The sequence below is a fragment of the Phoenix dactylifera genome, chromosome 2, assembly GCF_051530095.1.
Source record: "Phoenix dactylifera cultivar Ajwa chromosome 2, Ajwa_hap1_PhDact_Kaust_v1.1, whole genome shotgun sequence".
In the NCBI taxonomy this organism is placed as follows: Eukaryota; Viridiplantae; Streptophyta; class Magnoliopsida; order Arecales; family Arecaceae; genus Phoenix; species Phoenix dactylifera.
In genome coordinates, this window is record NC_143191.1 from 44,305,595 (window position 1) to 44,330,000 (window position 24,406).

The 24,406-nt window shown below is 39.1% G+C and overlaps 3 protein-coding genes across 4 annotated transcripts; 2 read left to right on the top strand and 1 right to left on the bottom strand.

Moving 5' to 3' along the window:
- Window positions 1-625: 625 nt before the first annotated feature.
- LOC103717198 (leucine aminopeptidase 2, chloroplastic-like) lies at window positions 626-10,531 on the top strand. Its single transcript, XM_008805490.5, has 10 exons — window positions 626-1,069; window positions 4,330-4,750; window positions 4,870-5,064; window positions 5,190-5,415; window positions 5,699-5,825; window positions 5,928-6,023; window positions 7,883-7,960; window positions 8,486-8,546; window positions 9,310-9,497; window positions 10,156-10,531. Exons 1-10 carry the CDS (start codon window positions 998-1,000, stop codon window positions 10,282-10,284), a joined length of 1,593 nt encoding a protein of 530 aa, XP_008803712.4. The 5' UTR covers window positions 626-997; the 3' UTR covers window positions 10,285-10,531.
- Window positions 10,532-13,614: 3,083 nt separating this feature from the next.
- PLMT (phospholipid N-methyltransferase) lies at window positions 13,615-17,339 on the bottom strand. Its single transcript, XM_008805487.6, has 2 exons — window positions 17,083-17,339; window positions 13,615-14,221 (listed from the first exon to the last, which is right to left on the bottom strand). Exons 1-2 carry the CDS (start codon window positions 17,337-17,339, stop codon window positions 13,972-13,974), a joined length of 507 nt encoding a protein of 168 aa, XP_008803709.3. The 3' UTR covers window positions 13,615-13,971.
- A 122-nt stretch (window positions 17,340-17,461) lies between these two features.
- Window positions 17,462-23,595, top strand: LOC103717196 (cytochrome c oxidase copper chaperone 1-like). Of its 2 annotated transcripts, XR_015975680.2 has the most exons (4): window positions 17,462-17,598; window positions 22,407-22,976; window positions 23,085-23,194; window positions 23,282-23,595. XR_015975680.2 is itself a non-coding variant. In XM_017845207.4 (2 exons), exon 2 carries the CDS (start codon window positions 22,437-22,439, stop codon window positions 22,677-22,679), a length of 243 nt encoding a protein of 80 aa, XP_017700696.3. In that variant the 5' UTR covers window positions 17,462-17,598; window positions 22,407-22,436; the 3' UTR covers window positions 22,680-22,874. The 2 variants fall into 2 exon arrangements, 1 of the variants encoding a protein (XP_017700696.3); XM_017845207.4 differs by lacking the exons at window positions 23,085-23,194; window positions 23,282-23,595 and having other exon boundaries at window positions 22,407-22,874.
- Window positions 23,596-24,406: the final 811 nt, after the last annotated feature.

Sequence of the window (24,406 nt, forward strand, 5' to 3'; positions counted from 1 at the left end):
TTCTTTAGTCCCTTTAGTCCCTCTCTCTGATTCCCGAGAGACTCTTAATCCTCTCACTGCATCTGCGAGTGTGCGCTTGGAGTGATCCAGTTGTTGTATCCTGAAGAATAGGCCGTCATTACCTGCTACATCGAGATTCATTCTCCGAGGGGCGCGATCTATTCTTAAGGACAGTGAAATCACGCCTCAACTGATAAGTTCTTCCTTCTCTCCATCTATTATTTTCTTACATAAAGGAATAAGCACAAACACTACTAATAATTAGTTGGATCTAGTGCGGAGGCTTGGCGATTGGATTCGTTCGTTGGCTAAGCAGTGGGTGTGATTTGATCAACTAGTACTCGGCTGTCTAAAAAATATATTATTTTTATTTATATTTACTAAAATAGATATCTCATACATTACAGATATATTTAATAAATTTAAAAAATAATAAATCGCAGAGTGTCCGAAGTAACCCCTCCTTCTCACTTCTCAGCGCATATAATGTTTTCGATAAGACTGGTCACGCAGGTAGCCATCTAACCCATAATTTTATTAACCTCTCTAAATATACGTTTGGCATAAAAGGTGGTCCCCATTCTCACCATCATCACCCAATGTATTGCTTTCCCTACGTGCTTATGTGTTTGTGGTTGGACTGATGTACCGCCGGAGTGCTCTGATCAGTATCTCGATCAGAAAAAAGTGCGATGTGGGTTAATGTCTATCACCATCAATCAGAGGTGCCAGGGAAGATCTACGTAATCCTGACGTGGCCAAGGACGCGCCCCTGATTAAAAAAAAGAAACTCCTGCGCGCGGATCCAGCCGTCCGATACGAAGCCCGGATGCTTTCCAGCACTTAACGGAACAAACACGGCTACGACGATGGCCGCTGCCGTCCTCGCGTCGCTTCTCACACTTCCTCTGGTTACTTCTCTTCCTCGATCTACTTCACTGGCCTCCATCGGCCCCTCTCCTTCTCCTTCCAGCGCCACTCCGGCCAATCCTTTCGCATGGGGCACGTCACCAGCGCCACTCGGGCCACTCTCGGCCTTACGAAGCCTGCTCTCGTCGAGATCCCGCAGGTATTCCGCTTTTCTCGGTATTGGTCTCGATTTGTTGGCCTTTCCATTCGCTCCATTTGCTTGTGATTGGGCTTGTGGTGCTGGAAGATACTTGTTCGATGAAATTACTCAAAGAGGGGCTAGTTGGGGCTTTTGGATTTCTGTGAGAACAACGAAGCTTTATGTTGTTTTTATGACAAAGTTTTCATTTTTTTTTCGTGGTTCTTGGGCCTCGGTGTCTGGATAGGCTACTGGGTTCTTTATCCTTTCCCTTTTATGCACGCAACCTTTGTTCTGGTTCTCACCCTTAGGTCAGCTTCTTCTTGGTTATCTGATCACATGTGCATATTTTAGGTATTCCGGAACGGAAATCATAGGTTTATCTACGTTCTCTTGAAGTGTATTCTGGGTTCTACAAGGGACGGCGCTTTTCATTCTTTGTTTTTTTTTTCTCTTTTTACAAATTTCTATTATCTACATCTATTTATGTTCCTTCAATCGTGATAACTCGCAGAATTTCAAGAATTTCGAGAAAAAAAGGAAAATTTGAAATCCTTTACTAATCAAAAAAGAGGAAAGAGAAAACTGAAGGTGAAGTCATACTTGTACTAATCAAGAGTGAGAATCCTGTAGTTCGTGTGCTACTTTGCCGTCCTTGGGGAAAAAGATCACTTTTTGTTACACTAACTGTTTGAATTATTCTTTTCTAGAAAAATTAAAATCTAAAATATTCTACTTCAACAAATAATAGGCAGTAATAGACTTAAAGAAAATAAATAAAGAAAGTGAAAAAATGGAATCCGAGATGTTGAGGCGTGGTATGTTGGTCACTTTCCTTGAAGTAGATTTTGCTGGCTTACAGTGCACTAGGCTTGGATGGCGTTCTACTTATGAGATACAACAGCCTCTTGCAATGTTCCTTCTGCCTTAATGATTTGCATGAATCAAAGAAGCCTTTGAACCTAGAATCAGTATGCAGCAAGCCCGTTGATTGAAAGAAAAATTGAAAAGAATTTTAAAGAGAGTAGGAAGGGAGAATAAAAGTTCTCTGCTTCTGATTATCTTTTGTCTAATCCGTAGAGATCTATTTATAGATTTTTTTGGGACAGACGCGACCAAAAACCGATCCAACGGTCAAAACTGGTAAGAAAGTTTGAAAAAATAAAACACTGGAAGTAGGACCAACGGATGGGAGGTTGGTTGCGGAAAGGAGGTCGTCCCTAGGAAGAGGGCGCCTCGCGAAGAGGTGCAAGCAAGGAAGCGACGTGGCTCCTCACGCCTCAGGCACATGGCACGGCCCACGCGCCTCTGGCGTGACCTCGGCTTCGGCTCTTCGCACCTCAGGCAGGAGGTGCGACCTCGGCCTCAGCTCCCACCCACCTCGGACGAGCATGGGCGAGAGACGATCTCGGCTCTTCGCACTCGGACGAGCACTCGCGCGAGGCGGCCTTGTGCCTCGGCTCCTTGCACCTCGGGCGCGATCCACCTGCCTCGAACGAATACGGACGCGAAGCGCTGCCCAGGCGCCTTGGAGAATAAATCCGAGGTAAAGGAGAGTCGAACCCACAAGAATAAATCCCGAGGTAAAGGAGAGTCGAACCCACGACCTCCTCCAAATCAAAACAATGTACAAACCAACTGAGCCAAACTCTCACCTTAACATATATATAAATATATATGTTTTAAAGTATGAAAACTTTTAATCATTATTTAACCAAAAATCTAACACTAACGATCCCACTTTTAACTTCTTGTTCGCTTATTTCCTAAACCCTTTGTAGTCCACTCGACGATCTTCAGAATCGGAGATCCCAAACTTGAGCGTTGGGTTTTTTCTTGTGGGTGGTTTTGGTGGCATATTCGGTCTCCATGGGTCAACTGAATGTAGATGCTGAACTAGAGTGTGGGTTTTTCTCATGTGGTAGATCAATCTGTTGCTGGAACAGGATGTGTTGTTATTCTGATGTAATGTTAACTAATAGCACTTATCTATTTTGTTCCTTGAACATGTGGAAAGTATGGCAGAACCCATTTTTAGGGTCTGTTTGGGTGTTTTCTGCACAACATCTCTATATGCATGAAAGGTAATGAAGGAAACGGGGCAGCAGGAGGAAGAAGTAGAGGGACTATGAGGATGCTGTGCTTCAGCAATCCTGAAATTTTCAGCATATTGGGCATCACCTTTTTCACCTTCTTAAAAATATAGATATTGGTGGATTAATTGCTTTCCTCTATCTTATCTTCTTCTTCACCCTCTTAATTCTGCAACTCCTTTGTCTGTAAGAGGTATCACATAAAATCACAGATAGAATTGTTGACATTCAAACAGAGCCATAATCTATGAACAAAAACTGACTATAATGCTCTTGTTTTGCTGAGCAAGTCTTTCAGAGCCTAGTGATACATCTTACAACTATGCTTCTAGAAGCAGGTCAGAGTGGATATTAGTAAGTTATCAGTTGCAAGATTAAAACTTTATATGCTTCCAATTCTTGATTCAGGTCCCTATAATTTCTGCATCTGTTCCTGTATATGATAGTTGTTCCTTATCTTGCTCATGTCATTTTTTAAAGGTTCAAATACCTAACCATATATGATCTCAATCTCTCTCACACATATTTTCCTCGAAGGTTCTCCCAGATATTGTTGTTCCATCTCGTACTCCATCTGATGGATTTTAAAATCTTAATAAAAGCGAATATTACCTATTTGGTGCTTTAGTGATTGCCGATGATTAAAAAACATCTGATCTTTGCCATTAAATGAGGAAAACTTAAGTGAAAAAACATGTAGACAGGCTGCACCTTCAACATTAAATCAAAGAGTCCACTAGTGGTTCCAAGCTAGTTGGCTCCTAACCTGCGTATTTGTAAACATCTCCTCTTGATGTGGGTTACGGATATTTTTTTATTGATCACATATTGTGTCCAATAACATGGTCCTATTGCGTTTTAACAATGACATGTTGTTTTTGTTTTTTGTGAAGATTTTATCTGTTCTCTGATTAGCACATGGTTATGGTTTAGTTTAAAGAAAAATGGTCTAGGTGCAATTATGTGTATTCTTTTTTATCTTTTGACTTCTTTTGAATTTTTAACATACAATTTTGTATTATAGGGTTCCTGGTGTTAAATGGGATAATTTTTAATTTTGTATGTTCATATGTTACTCGATTTTTTTTTGCAGTACATTTCTTTCAACTAGACATTTAGAATATACATGTTTAAATTTCCCTCAATTAGAAAAGTTTCACATTTTTTCACTGATCTCTTCTTTTGTAGATCTCATTCTCCGCTAAGGAGATTGACTTTGCAGTATGGAAAGGAGACATACTTGCTGTTGCTGTCTCGGAGAACGATATGTCCAAGGACTTGGATTCAAAATTCGAGAACTCAATCTTGAAAAGGCTAGATGAGAAGCTTGGCGGTCTTCTGGCGGAAGCTTCAACTGAGGAGGATTTCACTGGAAAAGCTGGTCAGTCTATGGTTCTCAGGCTACCTGGTTTGGGTTTCAAAAGGGTAGGTCTAGTCGGGCTTGGGCAGTGTTCTCCTTCATCCACCGCAACTGCATATCGAAGCATTGGCGAGGCTGTTGCGGTAGTTGCAAAGGCTGCCCAAGCAATCAATGCTGCTGTTATTCTTGCATCTTCCAATGGGATTTCGGAAGAGTTCAAGCTAAATGCTGCTTCAGCAATTGCATCAGGTACTTCTCATTAAGGTCTCTCTGTAGGAACTTTGTGGCACAGTATGATGCAACAATTTGGAGTAAGAAACGAATGAGTTTTGGGCCACCTTTAACTTTTCATCTGATTTGGATTGTAGGAACTGTGCTAGGAGTGTATGAAGACAGCAGATTTAAGTCTGATTCAAAGAAGACACATCTTAAAGCGGTGGACATTATTGGTTTGGGTTCTGGACCAGAGCTGGACAAGAAAATCAAGTATGCTAGTGATGTTTGCTCTGGAGTAATTTTTGGAAAAGAACTTGCAAATGCACCAGCCAATGTGCTTACCCCTGGTTAGTTAGAGTTCATGTTTTAATTATTAAGACCTTTTTGATTCCTATTCCCTTGTTGTGTTTTTCATTTGCATCATGACACATAATATTTGAAGGTTCTTATAACAACTTTTCCCATCTTTTAGGTGTACTGGCAGAAGAGGCTTCAAAAGTTGCCTCATCATACAGTGACGTTCTTATGGCAACAATATTAGATGTGGAGCAGTGCAAAGAATTGAAGATGGGTTCATATTTAGGTGTTGCTGCTGCATCTTCAAATCCCCCTCATTTCATCCACTTATGTTATAAACCTCCAGGCGGTGATGTAAAAAGAAAGCTGGCAATTGTTGGGAAGGGTTTAACATTCGACAGGTAAATGTTCTCTTCGTGGGAGGTGATATACATTTTACTGATTTTCATTCTGAATTTCGAATAGAAAAATCTCCAATTGATTTTTTGGTTCTTCCTACACTACCACCTAATCTTGCTCAAATAGCAGTTGCTTTTACATATAATCTTTATAGGCCATGGCTCATTTTGGAGATACATATCATATATGTCAAGTCATTACATGTTGGACTTGGTACCAGAGCATTGGAAAAGGAAATAACTAATATGAGGCCATTGTATGTTTATTTCTTTTTTATTATTGCAGTGGTGGTTACAACATAAAGACTGGGCCAGGCTGTTCCATAGAGCTAATGAAATTCGATATGGGAGGTTCTGCAGCTGCTTTTGGTGCAGCAAAAGCCATTGCTCAGATTAAACCTCCAGGAGTGGAGGTAAATTTTCCTTTTCTACACTAAGTGGGAAGGAATGGTGCCCTTGAAATAAATTTGTTTCTAAGATCAGTTGGCAGTTAACACTTTTCCCCCCTTTCCCAGGTTCATTTTATTGTTGCTGCATGTGAAAATATGATTAGTGGCACGGGCATGAGGCCAGGCGACATTGTCACAGCTTCTAATGGAAAGACAATTGAGGTATCATTCTTGGTTCCTTAGAGATGCTTAAGATTTACATCTTGATATAGGTTGAATTGATATGTGTCGGATTATCTGCAACTAGGCTACTTGGATGCTATAGTGCACGGATTGATAGAATGCATTACACTTCTGAATACTTAGAGCATGACACTGTTGAGAAATCCAGAGGTGGAGTCTCCTGCATATGTTAACCGGGAGTGTCTGGCTTTAGTACTTTTTTTGAATGTTATGTGAAAAGATATTTCAGTGCAAGCTAGGACCAGTGGCGGAGCCAGGATTTTAACTTTCTTGTTTTTTTTTTTTGGGGGGGGGGGGGGGGGGGACTGAATTTGGAATTAAATTATTTATAAATACCATGTATTTCTATTTATTATGCAAATTTGCTAGAAATCATTATATATAATATCAAGCATCAATATCTACTGATCATTCTGTTAGATATTATATTATTGTGCTTCATTCTATGATAGGACGAGTAATAGTTATTAAGATGTATAATTCAAACCAAGTCCAGAGAGAAGAATCCAGGTGCTGTTTTCATGTCTTTTTGACCCTCTAAGAATAAGCAAGAGGTGAAAATAAATCCATTTTGAGAGGGAATAGTGCTGAGGTAGGAAAAGTTATCTAATGTTAATCTTTTTTTTTTTTGTGGGGGGGGGGGGACTATGAAAGCTTAAAATAAAGCAGTTGCAATCTGGACTAGTTAAGAATTCTTTTTTCCAGATATTTCAAAGAGACCGATCTTTATCCCAATTTTTTTTTTTTTTTTTTTTTGCTAAAAACGGTGATTCATACTACACGGGTACGAATGCACCTAGAAGAGTCAGCATACAAAATGTCCCGAAATGCACCGGGCAAATCATCCTCACCAACCCATAGGGAGCCGCCTGAGTGGCTCGCAACATACGCCGCCACCCAGTCCGCCGCCCCATTGGCCTCTCGGTATACATGCACAGCTCGCCATAGTACCCCCTCCCTCAGCATCAACCATATATCCCGGAGCAATGGATGAACTCCCCTCCCGTTGAGAGAGCCCTTCCGGATCCAGCTGATCACCGTGGCCGAGTCTCCCTCCAAGATGATGGAGCTCGCCCGAAGGACAAGTCGCGCAAATCGCAACCCCATCCAAGCCGCACGCAGCTCTGCCCCTGGTACCGAGCTGTCGAAGATCTGACAGCCTCCAGCTTTCAAAGAGACCGATCTTTATCCCAATTTTTGAGGGGCAAATATGTACACGCAAAATGTTATTTCCCCAAAAGCATCAACAAGACTCATTGTTATCAGGATCCCATGGCTCTGCCAGTGGTTATGACACTTTAATTCATAACAAGTTTTAGTTTTAAATAATTATAGCTTAAAGTGTCAAAACATTTCCTGTGAAGCATCATACCTTTTTATTTTCACTTATGTAATGATTTGAAAGCCCAGCCCTTCGATAGGAAATGATGCTCTAGTTTACTTAGTCTGGATCAGCTTGTCTTAATATCTTTATACATTTGTTCCATACATATTTCTACAGTATGGAGTTATTCGGTCTTATGGTGATATAAGGAACAAGCACTTCGGAACACCTATATTCTTGGCACCCTGTGCGAAATGATTTGTTGATGCTGTGTAGTAATTGATGCCTACGAGATTATAATGAAGTCGACTAATAATTTATAACTCTTGTAGCATATTTGCATTTGAACTTTCAAAAAACAAAAGAATGCAAGTGTATTAACATTGTCAAAAGACGCATTGGGGCTTTTCATTATTTATGTGGGCTTTCCCTGTTTTATGTAGATTAGCATCTTCCGAGCTCAGGACTCTTGGGCTAAACCCTTATATATCTCTACCATTTCTCCCTGTTTCAGGTCAACAATACTGATGCTGAGGGAAGGCTGACGCTTGCAGATGCTTTGGTTTATGCTTGTAACCAAGGTGTGGAAAAGGTATTGACATCCTGCGTAGCTACTATATTATTTCAGTGGAAGTGTTTATTCTCTTGATGTTCTTGAATGTTGAACCAATTATTTAGTTTAAGGTATCTATGATTGTCTTTTTTACAATTCATATGTTGCTTAAATGGATAAAAGCAATGCTTTCCATGGTGTTCGGACATTTGAAGTGTCAAGATGAAATACTCCATCTCAGTTTTTTGCAGAAACTATGAGACTGCATGAACAACTGTGGTGGCATTAAATGGTAGAATTTGTATAACAATAATTCTAATCCAATTATTTTGTGTGGGTTTAAATATGTAAAAACTGAAACTACCATGCAAAGTTATGTAGTTCATACTGAGTACCACAAAAGGCAGGATAACAACAGGGGAGAGGGGGGAGGGGGAGGGTGGGAGGGGGAGGAATGTTGAGAATTTCCTGTAGGAGGTAGGATGATGGCTCAATTTTTATAAAGCATACCTCACGGATCTAAACACAATTTTCTGTTGATACTTTTATAACTGTTGCATGCAGATAGTTGATCTGGCGACACTAACTGGTGCTTGTGTAGTTGCTCTGGGGCCCAGCATTGGAGGTAAAATGCATTAAGAATCACAATTCTCCTCATACTCAAATAGTTGTTTTGTTCAGAAATTATCAAGTGTAAGATTTTGGTAGTACTTGCCATTAAACAGCAGGACAGTATTGCAATGTTGATTTACAAATGCCATGGTACCTGGTGCATAGAGAGGATAAATGAGCAAGTGATCTGGAGTAGCAATTAATTTTCAGTACTGCTAGAACAGACACTAACTTGCTGCAAACTTTGTACTGAAAATCTTTTTTCAGGACAGAGACCTATGTTGTATGCCTATTTGCTAACCTTTTGCTTGCTGCATCTCATTTTCTTCATTAACATGACTCAAGTTTATGCCTAATTTTTCAGGCTGCAAAGATATGAGCGAGAGGGGTGTTGCATCTGTTGTCCATCTAGAATATAAGCTGCTTTCCTGTGGTTTTTAGGGTGTTTGAAATTGCGGCCCTACTAATATTAAGTTAAAATTATGGAAATAAAGAATTTCTTTGAGAATACACTATATCCCCTTGCTGAAGGATTTACTGACCTCAAGTGGTAGGAATGGGCTTGTGGTTTTTTGTTTGATTTTGTTTATTTATTATGCTGCAGCATATCCTTTTGTTTGGGTGATGTGCAACCTGGGATATGAGAGGAAACGTGCCTCAAGCTTGTTTCTAAATATCTCCTTGATAGCCAAGCAGCATGTTGGCCAGAAATATACTCATTTTGAGCTGCTGGACTGTTAGAGCTTTTCAATAACAAGGTTACCTTATTTTCACAGGATTCTTCACACCCAGCGACGACCTAGCAAAGGAGATTGCCGAAGCTTCAGAGATCACAGGAGAAAAGTTTTGGAGGATGCCACTGGAGGAAAGTTATTGGGAGTCAATGACATCAGGCGTGGCTGATATGGTAAACAGTGGAGGTCGTCAAGGTGGCGCCATCTTAGCTGCACTTTTCCTGAAGCAGGTTCAGATTAAATCATTCTTTTCTTTATGCTGTCCCATCTCTACCTTTATTTAGTATGACACGAGCAACTTGTGTTTGCTTGACCATATCATCACACCATGATGATTTGGGCTTCTTTAGATGTAACTCCAATCATGATATTTGTGATGTTACATTAATCCTGAAAAGCTGAGTTGTCAGACTGCAGAAACTAGGTTTTTGGATGATACTGAAGAAAAAAACAATATATCACTTAAATGTAGATCTCAAAGGTATTGCTTGAAGTAGATTTTCTGAATATTGCGATATTTTCTTCATCTATAATACCCTCCAACTGTTATAGAATTTGTTGATTCTCAGGATGCCAAAATTAAAAAATTAAAGATGATAAAGAATGAAATATATTTATAGTGGAACTAGTTACAATATTCCTTCTTTCTCATTTATAAAATCCATATTTGTTTTCTTTTGAAGCAACCAATGTAAATCTCAGATGAAGGAAATGCTATTCTGCAAGTAAGAAGCCTCCAAGGAGTATTCTGGAAGGAGGCATAGTTTTGGATTTTTTTTGTTTTAATCTATGAGTATACCTTATTAAATCAGTTCGGTTTTGTAATACAAGAGTGAGCTAGAAAGTAATTATAATTACAAAACTAATTGAAATCCTCGTTATTTGCAGTTTGTTGATGACAAGGTCCAATGGCTGCATATAGATATGGCAGGGCCTGTATGGAATGATAGGAAACGTGCTGCAACAGGGTTTGGAGTGTCGACCTTGGTTGAATGGGTTCTGAAAAACTCTTCTTAGATCAAGTTGAGATTCTGTAAATGGATGCATCGCTCTGCGTCGAATTGGAGCGGTTATGGTGGTGGAGTATCTTGTCGTACCAATAACTGTAGTTGCTTTAAAAAACAAACTTGTAGCAAGGAAAAGCGCTGATGAGCCTTAGTGCTTTTCCTAGAGCTGCATTAAATTGAAAATGCGTGTTTTAATCCAGTTTTACTTCACTGTTTTGAAAGCAAGAGCAAATGGATACATTTTTCTCTTGTGCTTATCTTGTCTCTGCTACTCAGATTCTTGCAGCTATTTATGGTGATTCTCCAAAGTGATGGATCAACTCATCTAATGATCCTGAGCAATCGGGGCTTCTAGTTTGGCAAAATTAACTATCAGTCTCATTCTACCTGGGCCTTTTCAATTAGTTGAGTTAATAAAATTAGCGATCATTGCATATTTGTGGGTGTGTTTTTTTTTTTTTTGATAGGGGCAAGAACCCCAAACAGAGCAAAACATTTAACATCTAAGGAAAGAAACATCTCTGAGCATTAGCTGAGGCATGAAAAGAAGATCGAAAGGAACATGCATGAGGATGGTTTGCTTTTGGAAGGACGGGGTATTTGCTTTTGGCTCTCTTAAGGATGGTTGATTCTCTCGATGAATTTATCGGAGCAACAATGGTTGCGGCAAGGCCTCTTAGCTATCCGCGTGTTGCTTTGCAATGTGTTCCAGCTGCCCTGGTACCTTCATTTGCTGCACTAGGATCAGTTGATGGCGCATTCAAACCTTTTAGAGGAAATACGGCAGCCATAATGCTCTGACCATTAATCCCTTTTTTTTTTTTTTTTTTTTTTTTTTTTTTTTTTTTTTTTTTTTTTTTTTTTTTTTTTTTTTTTTTTTTTTTTTTTTTTTTTTTGGTACAACGGCAGTTCACACCCTACAGATGTGGATGTGGTCAACAAAATTAGAAAACAACAAAATAGATAAAGAATCCGACACTCTGTTGTGCTCCATCCATACAAATCTGTCAGGGCCGCATAGGATGTAATCCAATTAGCTGCTCCGTTTCCTGCCTTGTGAGCATCACACTTCTGCAATAGTCTGCAAATGTTAAAAAGTAGTAGCCTATTTTGACTTGCACGATTCCGACCCCAGATTCAATCGATCATTGTGGTCGACTCGCCTTCGAAAATGAGCCGGACCATTAATCCGTTACAGAGTACTGGATCTTCTATGGTGCATATTTTATACGGCAGAGGGCTATACAACCTCGGATGGTGGCCGAGTCATCCATATTGGAGACTGGAGATTGGTACATGCGACTTCATTGAGACACATCATGTTTGGAACCATATTTGGAACCCAACATGACCGTTTCTATTTCTAAGAGGAGCCGAAGCCATCCATCACCAATACAGATGACGCTGGCAGCCAACCAGGGCTGTACAACCTTTTGCAGTACAAAACATCCACCGTTGAGGATCCAATTGTCGCAGAGGCATCATAATTTACTTTTACTTTAACTTGACTCCAGAGGTACCCCAAAGAAACATCAGTTTTAGGGAATGTAATTCCTCATTCCGGACAGGCCAGGAACCATACTGTATCAAAGCTTGTTCTGAATTGGTACTACGAAACTCTGTCACACGAGACAAGGAGGGAGCCAATTTGATGGGAATTAAATATTCTCCATTCCTATTTGATGGTGAGCGACTAAACATTTCTTTCGCTATTTGATGGGAAGCTTAAAGTAGAACAAGAAAACAGGGCATGGTCGATGCTTCCTCATTGTATTTGAAACAAATTTAAGTATTAAACCTTAAAGAACTGACGCACAAGGAATGAATCCCCAATCTAACTCCGGACAAGAAGTTCAACTCTTGCATATTCTTTTAGGCTTCCGAATCCAGCCGAAAGATTGTGATTTTGAATCGATGGCCTCAGAGATCTGTAGATCTCCTTGATATTAATTTTGTTTTCTAAATCCATCGCCCCACTTTTAACATCTTGCTGTATAGCAGCCCGAGGAAGTTCCCTAAGTTTTACCGCTAATTATTTTTTTATTTTTTATTTTTTGGCTAGAACAGATGGATCATACCTGGCGGGTACGGATACATCCAATAAAGTCAAAAAATAGGATACCTCAAAGTGCCAAGGGCACCTCCCCATCTCCAGTCTACAAGATATCACCGGAGTGACAAGCTACATATGCAGCCAACCAATCCGCAGTACCATTGGCTTCACGGTAAATATGTTTGACCTGAAAGGCCCCTCCAACTCTAACCATAGCCCAAATATCTCGGAGCAATGGGTGGTCACAACCGTAACCCCTTGGACCCCCCCGGATCTAACTAATAACGGTGGTTGAATCACCCTTCAGGATGATGGACCTAGCCTGTAACATGCACCGAGCTTGTCAGAGGCCCGCCTAAGCAGCTCTCAGCTCCACGCTTGGAACCGAAGTGTCGAATAACTGACTGTCCCCAGCAGCCACAACCCTGGCAGACGGGTCTCGAATAACAAAACCCGCACCTCCTCTCGTGCCACCGTCCAAGATTGACCCATCAAAGTTGACCTTGAGAAAACTCGGAGGTGGGGACTCCCAAGTGAAATACACCGTATGGAATACTGCCGAAGTAGAGTAGAAACCCCAGATATCCCAAGCTATCAAGGTCCCTCCAACGGAAGTGGTATGACACATCTCTGCCGCCGGAACGCGAGCACTTTCCACCACAAGGCGACATACGTCGTTCGCGAGCACTCTCCCCATCTCCATTCACCAGAGTTAAAGGAGACTGTTCACCAAGTTTAACCCGGTCAAGGCCTCAGAGATTCTTCACCGAGTTTAAGTCAGCCAAGGCCTCCCCATTCTGATAGGAACAGCCATTCTAGACAGAGGTATATTATCACACCAAGGTTCGATAAAGATATTAACAGATTCCCCTCCCAAATAGACCATTTAAATTCTGCCTCTAAGCTCTTCCCTGCAAAGCTCACTGACTTCCAAATTCTTTAAATCAAATACTAATTTTGTTTTAGAAAAAAAGCACTTTTATTTTAAACTTTGAGCAAACTAAAAGAGATCCATAGCAATAAGGCAGTTTTGAATTTGAATGGCATGCTTATGACTTTGGACCCACAAGCGTCCATCACAGTGACTAAAAGAAAAACTTAACAACTAACATAGAGAGTTCAATCCCTACTCTCCCCTAGTATCCAAATCCGATTTCTATTCGATTCCGATTCTGGTCACGAACCAAACATGTCGGAAAATATGGCCAATCCGATTTCCATATTCCAATCCATACTGATTCTGATTTTAGTTGCGAACCAAATACACCCTAAGAGACAATACTAAGATAAAGCCCAAAATATCAAATTTATAAAACTCATATATGAACAGAGTGCAAAGATATAAATCAGAGCTTGTCCTACTGGTCACACGCCTCTCTTGCCAACTAGATATTCTAGTTTGGATGCTTGGAAGGTACATATCCAAAAAAAAAATAACTGTGGGTAATATGGCATAGATCTGGATCTGCATTCTTATAGTGCAAGTCAGTCCCCTTCCTTTCTCCCTAGTCCTTACAAAAAGTTGCAATCACAGGAGCTACTAGCGTCAGCAAAAATGATAACCAAGAATTACTTGTCTTAAAAAAGATCAATCATTCCAATTTCAGCAATAATCTGTGATTAATCTCTCTTCAATCAAATAAATCAGGCGAGCGGCTTGGCACGAGTTGCTGGATCTTCCTTGGATTCCACCCACATCATGAAGAGATAACCAAGCAGCCACAGAAACACATACTGGAAGGGAACCCAACATAAACTTGCAAGAAGACTCAGGATGCTTCCAATATACTGTGGGTCCTTAATGTACCCAAAGGGGAACTCTGTTACCCATGGAACACTCTTTCCGAAGCGTACACCATAGTAAGTGCCTGCCTCACCAAGCAATTGATACACCCTGACAATAATGATTTCTGAATTTAGAGTTGAAAAGATGAGAACAAAAATTCTGCTTCTTGACGAAAATCTCAAAGCCAAGTACTCAAACATTAAGCCAGAAACTCATGTAAACATATAAATATTATTCAATCTATGTATAAGTTTATTATATGCAATTACAAATAGCCCCCATTTGGATACCCTCTACTGTGCAATGGAACAAATATAACACAATAACAAAAGCATGCATATCAATCCTGATCCAAAGTACCAGAAAGTAAAACTGGAGGGGAGTGAAGCTATAAAGAATCCATTAAGATCCAAGATGTTTTTACGTATGTTTGCAGCTGCAGTACTTGGCTTCCTTTTGGGTTAGATGCATGCTATGCCGTACCAACCTGAACTAAATGGTACAGGGCATACCGTATCAATTCTGTACCGGTACCCGGTATGAGTGGCGTATCAACACTCGGTACACAAAAAAAAAAAAAAATTCCGTATGATACCATACCGACATTGTGCTAGTATGGCACCGGTACGGAGTCCGGTACCAAGACGGTGAACCTTCGTTAGAAGTAACCATATCTTTGATGAACTAATCTCAGCAACTGAGAACGGACTAATTAACTATGATCATAAAATATCTCGATTAGGCATCCTAGAAACATCTCACAGCAAACACCTAAATACATTTCTACCATAGGTAAAATCATTCATCAACTGATCAGTTAACTATGGGCATGTTTGATATTGTAGTTACTTTTGTGTTTTTGTTTCACTACAAATTAGTGAAATACTATATGGAGATTGATATTGCAGATAGTGCTTTTCCTTGATTTTGTTTTCGGTCTTTTTGTAAGCAATAATCTCTGTTACCAAAAGCTCTAAAGATTTTTTTGCAAGTAATTTAAAAAATAAAAGGGTTTCATCATACATGTTTTTCATTCTAGTTCAATTTTCTTCTTGAGCTTTGAAAACAAGGACAGAAAAAAAAAACACCAAATAGGCCCTAAGATCTTCATAATTCATCCACAAAAAAAGCAGTTTACCCCTCCAGTATATTAGGAAGGTCTCAATTACCACAACCACAGAATTAATGATAAACCATATATCTACTCTGTGCACATATTCTGTTAAAGACAAGCTCTTCGGATGGTCATAATGGAGATGATGAACAAGCTTTGTTCCTCCCATGAACAGATCAGGTAGAAAGATCCAGTGAAATTATTTCAAATAAATAAAGAGAAGCATATGAACAAGCTTTGTTCCTCCCATGAACGGATCAGGTAGAAAGATCCAGTGAAATTAGTTCAAATAAATAAAGAGAAGCGTATGGAGCTGATCAGATGACCCAAAACCAGGACCAATAATCCTTACTTCATTCAAGAACAGCTCATGCAAAAATTAGGTTAGCTAACATTGAAGCACATGGAAATGGATTAAACAATCTGCCTATCCTCCATATTAATGTAGCACACTAAACCTTTTTGTATGTTTGTTTCTTTGTTTTCCGTGGCTGCTATAGAAACCCTTCTTGGAGTGAATGAATATCATTAACTTCTAGTAACTGATCACAACCAGGTCATGGTCTTGCTGGAAAAAGTAAATGCATATTCCTATACCACATCCAACCCTAGCATATATGCTGTTTAAAATATGGATTAGAGTCACAGACAAAAGGGATCTCGTAAACTAACTCTTCCACCATCCTGCTTCTGCTATACATAAGAATAAGGAGGTAATTGAGGATGTCTTAGGTGGGCAAAGTGGAAAAGGGAGATGACCAGAAGGTAAGTGTGGCTTAAAGCATATTAATGAATGCATGGTAAATATAGGAAAGATAATTAGTATATTTGAAGATGTGTAGCAACTACATGAAAACAAGATATGACGGTATGAAAAAATTTGAAATTATTCAGACATGTCAATCCTCGAAGACAGAAAAGCCAAGTGAAAAGGGAATACAAAATTCAGTTTAAAAAGTCAAGAAAGAGAAGTTCGAAAAAATAGATAAAAGGCTGCACTGAAGTAGTGAGCAGTTTATAGATGATTATATTTTGGAGAACTTAGGTTAAGAACAATGTCCAAAGAGGACAAATAAAATAGCACCAAATCAATGAGGCATGGTTCATCTCTTATGTTTATGCATATGTGTACTTGTGCAAAGTGATATATTTAAAAAAGGAAAATATGAGAAAAGGCATGTGGGAAACAAAACAAAAGTAGTAATCGCATATTTTACCATGCTACTAGTTGATCAAAGAACCATGGGCTGATATCCTGTTAGTTGATCAAAGAACCATGGGCTGATACCCAATCTCGACTCGGACCCGGACCCGGACCCGATCCAACCCATTTTTTTAGGGTTAGATTTTACTATTAAGGCAATAATTGCTTGATGTTATTTACTATTATATAGTGAAACTTTAAATATAAAAATGCATAGACCTGGATCTGGATCCAACCCAGATCCGACCCGACCTGAATGACCTGTTGGATCAAAATTTGTAGGTATAGACCCGACCTAAGCCGGCGTCGGGTCTGGGTCCAAAATTAAGATCCGAACAAAAAACCGAGTCGGATCGGGGTCACTCAGAATCCGACCCGACCCGATCCATTTGCAGCCCTAGAACCGATCACCCTTTTAACACAGCTACAATGGTCCTGACCATTTAGCACAGTTACAAATATTCTGATCAACGAGTCGCTGGGATAAATCCCACGATACCAAGGTTAAAGAGAACAATCCATCATGAACGCAAGCATTATATATTTCTTTAAATCCGAACTAAGATGAAAACAATCTTCCATAAACTAATCAAAAGACAAAAATGTGTGCGAGAGAGAGAGAGAGAGAGAGAGAGGAAGAGAGAGGCTCACTTGAAGTTGAGGTACTGGCCCACGGCGAAGAGGGGGTAGCAGTACCACGGCGGCCAGCAGAATCGGGCGACGGAGAATAGAGCGAGGAGCTGGAGGATCTTGAGGACGTGAGAGACCTGAGCCATCCGATGGGAAGGGTCCACGCCTTTCCCGCATACATCCACCCATGCCTGCGGGTAATTCCATAGAAGATAGTAGAAGGGGAAGGGAAGCACCGTCGCGATGCCCACGGCCACCGCCCCCGGCGCTCCGCCCATGCCTCCCCACTCTCACCCAGAACAAAGCCAAATGGAAACTATCCTGGGTAAATGGACGCGGACCGGGTTGCGCCCTTTTATTAATCCGTAGAATCGGTTCGACCGGACCGGCTTTGGAGTTGCGACCTTGAAGCCGAGGCGGAGGAGGTGTGTTTAAATATTTATTATGAGGTTCCCGAGCCGAGAAGGCTTTGACGGGTGATTCTATTGGAGAGAGGGTAAGGCGGCGAAGCGAGGGAGGAGAAGCGGAGCCCTCCAGGTACGATCCTTTTCTTATGAAATTAGGGTTTCTTTTTAGCTGAAAGGTTTATGGTTTGAAGGCTTCGTTGTCGGTTATTACTGCTAGTTTTTTTATGGACTTCAGACGATCGAGTTTTGGAAGGATTAGGGATTGAATTGTTTGATCTAGATCTAAGGAACATATTTTTCTAGTAAGGTTCTTGTTTTTGTTCAATCGATGTGCTTAGAATTTCTTGTGTACAATTTTTGTTAGTTTATCTGTATCGGTACTTCTTTTGTTTTATTTATTCTTGTTTTAGTTTGATTCCGTCAAAGCCGCGGACACTAACTAGATGTATGGGAGCGTCCATTTAATTAATTTTGTAGATTCTGTTTGATTTGAAAGCAAAATAAGACAAAAAAATTCTGATAGGAGGTGTTTGTAAGAAATAGGAAAATCCATTTGGTATAAAAGTTGTTTTGGGATTGAATACATCATCAGCCTTATGCTCTGTGCCGAGTAGAGAGTCAAATAGCACAGGCCGTGGAGGCATCTGTCGTAGGAGAAGACTGCGACGTTTATCTTGTTTCAAAAACTACGACGGGACAGCTTAATGTCAGATTATAAAGCGTTTCTAAATTTAAGTGAAGCAGTTGTCAGCATGAGGTTTGGGAAGACTAGGCAAACTTGGAGCAGGGAGGAGTTAGATTTGGTGAAGTTGGAAGTTTGAAGGTCATGGTCATATTTTTTTCAAAGATCCTTCTAATCTTTTTATTCATGAGTGACTGGTGAAGTGGTTCATGGTACTATTTAGTGTATTAGAAAGGAAAGACTGGGGCTGCATTGTGGATTAAGAAGGGTTAGTATGCATATTTTGTGGATGGTGACTCATATTAGATGACACATCTTAAATTTTTTGGTGGTAGATCACATCTACATGACAGTAATCTGGTTGGATGTTCATTTGGTGTTTTTTCCTGATAGGAATGTTTTAGTCACAATAATATCATTCGAATTCCTGGTCATTGAGATGGATTTTGATCAGAAGTGTTATAATGTGTATGCATACCCAATATGAGCATGTTTAATTTAATAGCATACTTTTTCATTATTTAAAATTGCAGCATGAGTTGGTGGAAGTAACAAGGGACTTCTAGATTTTATGCCGTGGGAGAATTAGATCAAGTGTGAGGTTGACGAAAACATACCTGGCAAATAGTAGTCTGGTATGGAAGAATGATTAGCAATAAATTGAGGCCTTAATTGTCTTGGAAGTTGTAACTACACCACTTTGCAATCACTTGATGTTATGTAAAGATATATGGAACTGTGGGATTTGGGGGCTTCCTACAGGCTTCTTGCTTGTTTCTTTTATGCTTTGTAAATTTAAACATGAAGGTTTAATTAACTATTTTGTTTCCAGACACCACTAATCTTATAGCAACTCTTTCCGGAGACAATGTTCCATACCCATTTCATCACAGAGATATTTCTTAAATCATTTGTAATTTCCAGAGTTATCCTTCTTTCTGGTTCACTTGTAGGCTTCTTGAATTGCTTTACCAGATGCAGAGGTTCCAACACTGGAAGTTGTAAGTTCCTATATTGACTTAAAATAGGGAAGTTTATATATGGGATATGAGGTTGTGTTGAGAAGCAGGAGATGCCATTGGTCATACAATTGTCTACTCTAGTGATCTAGCGATGGAATCAATAAGTGGATGACTCGAGGCTTTTGAGTTTAGTGGCGGCAAAGTGATTAACTTATTGATATGATATCCACCACATTACAAAATTCATTGTGAACCAAATTAACTCTCTTTGTTAGTTTGTGAAATGATATTTTATAATCCGCAAAGCAACTGTAAAACATGATTAATCTCCTAAAACATTCTTAATTTGACATACTATAGGATCAAAAATCATAACTCTTAAGACACAAATTACTTTGAACTATGAAGATTTACCAAACCAACTGAGGAATTAAGTCAAAAAAAATTCATGTGGGTATAATATGTTTTAATCATGCCTTATTATTTGACATGTTATCCATTTTGCATCACCAATCTCAGTATCTTACAGTTACATAGAGTCTTTACAAATTCTTGGTAGGATCCACTTTAAGGCGAGTCTACTGCATTATTTTGGCATTTTGTCATAGATGGCCACAAATCTTAATTGTATTTTTTTTTTTTCAGAGATGGAAATTTTGTTTTTAGTGTGTTGGCATCTTTCTTGTGTCCCTAAGCTTCTGATCTCTTGGTCATCCATCCTTGTTCTCTTTGCTCATCCTTAAGTGTGGCAATGTGGCAGATCATTTAAGAAACACTTTATCATGTCCCATCCCTATTGATGAATTTTATTGTCTCTTGTATGGTTGGCCTCTCTCTCTTGTGATTTTTTTTTTTGTGTAGAAGGGATGTACTATTCTAATATCTTGATAGACATTCTTGCAAGGGCATGCCCTGAATGAATCAAAATTCTTTAATTCCTTTCTTCAGCCTATGCTGGAGTTTTGTCTTGCTCTTATTTGGGTGATTACACACACACACATATAACATTGAAGTTTTGTGATTGTAGCAAAAACAACAGCAACTTTTAAAGGATTTAGATTTTTCAATAGCATCAATCTGTTTTATGGTGGGGAGAGTGAATCAAAGGATTTAAATGTATCTGTGGTGGTTTCTGGGCTTTGTTTAAGTGTAATTGAGATTAATAATGGGAATGACAGGACTCTTATTTGTTGCATTTTTCAAAATCAGATCACCAGTTGAGGTGAGGAGGAGGTCGGGATAATGGATGGTTTGGATGACTAGTTTGATGGAGTTCTGCCTTTGGGATTATCAATGATGTAATTGTTATTACTTAAATAGAGATATTTAGGAGTCTTGGTTTGTATGCAAGTACAATTTTGTAGTGCACTGTGAACTTTTTTGCATTAGTTTTAACTCAATTATGAAGTGATTTGCTGGGAGGGGAGAGTGATGGAAATATGATGCAGAAGCTGTTAAACCAGTTTTCTCCAGATTGAGGCAAGAGAAAAATCCTAACCCTAAAATTATTTAGCATCTTTAACATTGTGGAGCAGACGCCAATTTACTATAGAGAAACTAGTTCAGTATGGTAGATTTGAATTGAATAATTTTACAAGAATATGGTAAACTTTTTGCCTGACATATGCTGTTAAGGTCTAATTTAGTTGATGCACTGTTACTTTTCTGTTTAATGTTTCCTAGGACGATAAGATATGTGATACCGATGACCCGTAAAGAGGGCTGTAGCAATTGCTGATAGCTCTCCTCATGAGGAGGTAGGATTTAGATGAATTTGACCTTTTTGTGAGATTGTCATTGTTTTAAATTGTGACATATTATGGTTATACTCGAGATTTTAAATTCCGTGGGACAAGTGTATCCTAGTTTCTCCACAGAATGGAACGGTCCGCTGTCCCACCCGTCAAGTTCAGAACCTCTGCTGTGTGAGCTTTGCATCGCAAAGGGCTATGCATATTTGAATAGGCAACATATTGCCCATCTCGGAAATGGACAGCTATAACCTATCGTGTTGGTATGTCCCTCTGCAGTGCAAAACACTCACCGCAGAGGATCCTAGCTTCCCTTTGTATCTCTCCCCTTCTTCTTTCCTTTATTTTAGTTGTTTGTTTTTTTTCTTCTTTCCTTCCTTTTTTCGTTCTTTTCGTCCTTTCTTTTTCTTTCTTTCCTTCCCTTTTTTTTTCTTTTTTCCCTTTTGTTTTATTTCTTTCCTTTTTTGCATTCTTTCCTTCCTTTTCTTTTCTCTTTTTCGTCTTCTTGCCTTTCTTTCTATCCTCTTTCTTCTTCTTTCCCCGTTTGGATTGGTTTTTGAGTCCCCCTCTCTGGTCCGGTTTTTTCATAGGAACAAGATGGGATGGCCAGGGCATCTTCTATCTTGCTAGAATTTGAAACATTGGTTATACTAATTGTGCTTTGTCTACCTTTTGGTTAGAGAAACTTCCCTTCTCAGAGAAACTTGCCCTGGATAGGATTATGATAAAATAAAGCCATATACATGACCTGAGAATTCACCTTTTCTAATTCTAGAACTGCGTTTGAAGTTGAGTAAACTTGTTAGTGGTAGTCCGGTAGATTTAGTTGTTTTCTAGAATAGATGAATATTGTAAAATTAGGACATGTTACATTCTTGAAGCATTGACCTGGATGCAAAGAACATACTACAGCTGCTTAGTCAAACTCTAGTCTAAAAAGAGCATAGTGATGTACTCCTGCGTCCTTTTGGATGATCATCTTTTTTTACAAAAACTTTTCTCATAACCAGATACAATTATGATAGCTTATTTCTTTTTGCAGTGAAATAAGGTAATAAATGACAAGATATATTTTGCATTGCCTTGTCTCGTTGAAATTTAATCGAGTCTTTGAACAAAGTTTGTTTGTCATGTTCTTTTCATGACTACTTCGAATTTCATTTCAAAATTCCTAAAAAGGGTCTGCTAGAATAAAAAAATGTCCCTTTGGCAAGTAGATGACTATAACTTTAGCACAGGTAGCTCTGTAACAATACAAAGAACATGAAGCACCATATTGCAAGGATAATAGAGATCTGTTGTCATGTTCTTTAAACTTCTAATCAGATGGGTTGATACCTGAGGGCATGTTACAGATTTCTCATCTGAACTTTGCAAATAACATGAATATATGTGTTTTTAGTGGCTGACATTTCTTTCTATTTTATCTAGCTATATGAGCATCGTATTATTGCAGATAGAGCTACACCTTGAAGCTTGGGAGTTGGAGGTATAATGTTGCCACATGCACTCTATTAAAACCTTCCTCTTTTGATGGTTGCAGGTACTATTGTTCTTCTGGAAATTTGCTAAAATGGGCCACGCAGAGGTTGGGATGCCCTTGCAACCAAAATCACCAGAACATCCAGCTATTAGCCAAAATTTGGCTGCGGCAGGTCCAACACCTGATTCAAAGCCAAGGAAGAAGATCTGTTGTGCCTGCCCGGACACAAAGAGGCTGAGAGATGAATGCATCGTGCAGCACGGCGAGGCTGCATGTGAGAAATGGATTCAAGCCCATAAACAATGCCTTCGGGCTGAGGGGTTTAATGTTTGATGCTTCATAGGACATTTGGAGTCAGCAGTCTTTTCACACCTGTGATTTAGGCTCCAGATGCTTTCTATACCGAGTTAAAATAATTGACCTTCTCATGAAGATTCATGAATAAAAATGGCCAAATGTACTCGAGTGCCATTTTCTCAGAAGATGTTTGATTATTATTTTGCATTCTCATTTAAGTTATTTGATTTTTGTTACAGAATATGCAAACAAACTTTTGACTTCAGCTTAGAATATACTTACAGATGTCCCTTAAACCTCCCCTTTTCCAGAGTGATATTAGGATCTGTCAGGGTAAGATCATTGCTGATTGATTTAATTTTCATTAATTCATCTTGTGTGTACCGGTGGATGTAATATCATTGTTAAATGTTTGCATTGCTGTTGCGTTGCATCTAGTAGGATACTCTTTTGTGGCTGTGATGATTCCAAGTATGCTGTGCGACGGTTCCTAAAAGTTTTATACAGTTGCTTTACGAACGTTCATATGCCAAAACTTCTGGATGTCAATGGTCTGCTGCTGTCTTAGCCTGTACTTTGTGTTGAAATTCCTGACCTTATTAGCTTGCGCATCATCTCTTTTTGCTACATTCGTGCAGGCTTATTTATGCAGGCAAGCAGCTTGCAGATGATAAGACTGCCAAGGATTACAACGTCGAGGGTGTTTTCTGTCCGCCATCTTGTTCTTGCTCTGAGGGGCGGTCTTTAGTAATAATCATTCAAGATGTGCCTAAAACTACAAGGAAACTGAGTATTACGTATGGATTTAATATTTTTTATTCAAGAGAGCTCTCCTAAATTATCAGATTGGTATCCAAAATGACAGAATGTTGATCCTGATAACAGTAGTCCCTTGCATGGGATTTGTGCATCCCAAAGTTTTCACTGTTAAATCTCAAATATACTTGCCTTATTGTGCTAAGTTATGTACTATTACCGTTATTCCCTTCCAATGCAATGCAGGAGGAATATGTTTGTGCTTTTAAGGTTCTAGATACAAATATATAGATTCTGGTGACTAAAATTTGTTTGGCTCCTGAAAAAAAGATTAAGGAACAAGATAGGGAAAAACGACTTTCCCCTATATAAAGAAACTTTTCTGCCAATTTAGGATATAAAATCAATTTTAAGAAGCTATGGGAAGTAAAGCATTTTTACTACTACCTGCAAAGCAAAAGGTGTGAATCGTAGGAAACTAGTATGATGACTGATCATACCATATCAATTTCATCTACATGGTGTCTCAACAAAAATCCGTGTCCTAGGAATGGTTATGACTGAAAAACCTAATATCATCCGGTAGAATAGGGTGGAAACTATAACTTATAATTTTATCCAAAAAAAGCTAGCCAAAAAGTATTGTTTTAATTTCTCAGTTAGTTATGTATAAAAATTTAAAATCTATCAAGTGCATAACTGATGTAGGATTAATCAATACATACTCCTATTTTAGTCTCAGCATCCTCATTAGATTAGGAGGATTTAAATTCATCCATAATCAACCCAAATAAGCTTATGCATCCTAATACCATTTGCAATAATCTAAAACTTCATCTAAAAAAAATCTCCTCAAAAAATATTATACTAAATTTTTTTTTAACCTATATAAATAGCTAAGATCTATCCGGTGCAACAGCTAATATAGGACTAAATTCGTACCTACCTTGTAAAAACAGTGGCTGGCCATAATACACCAGCCCCCGCAATCATAGAAAGTTGAGAGA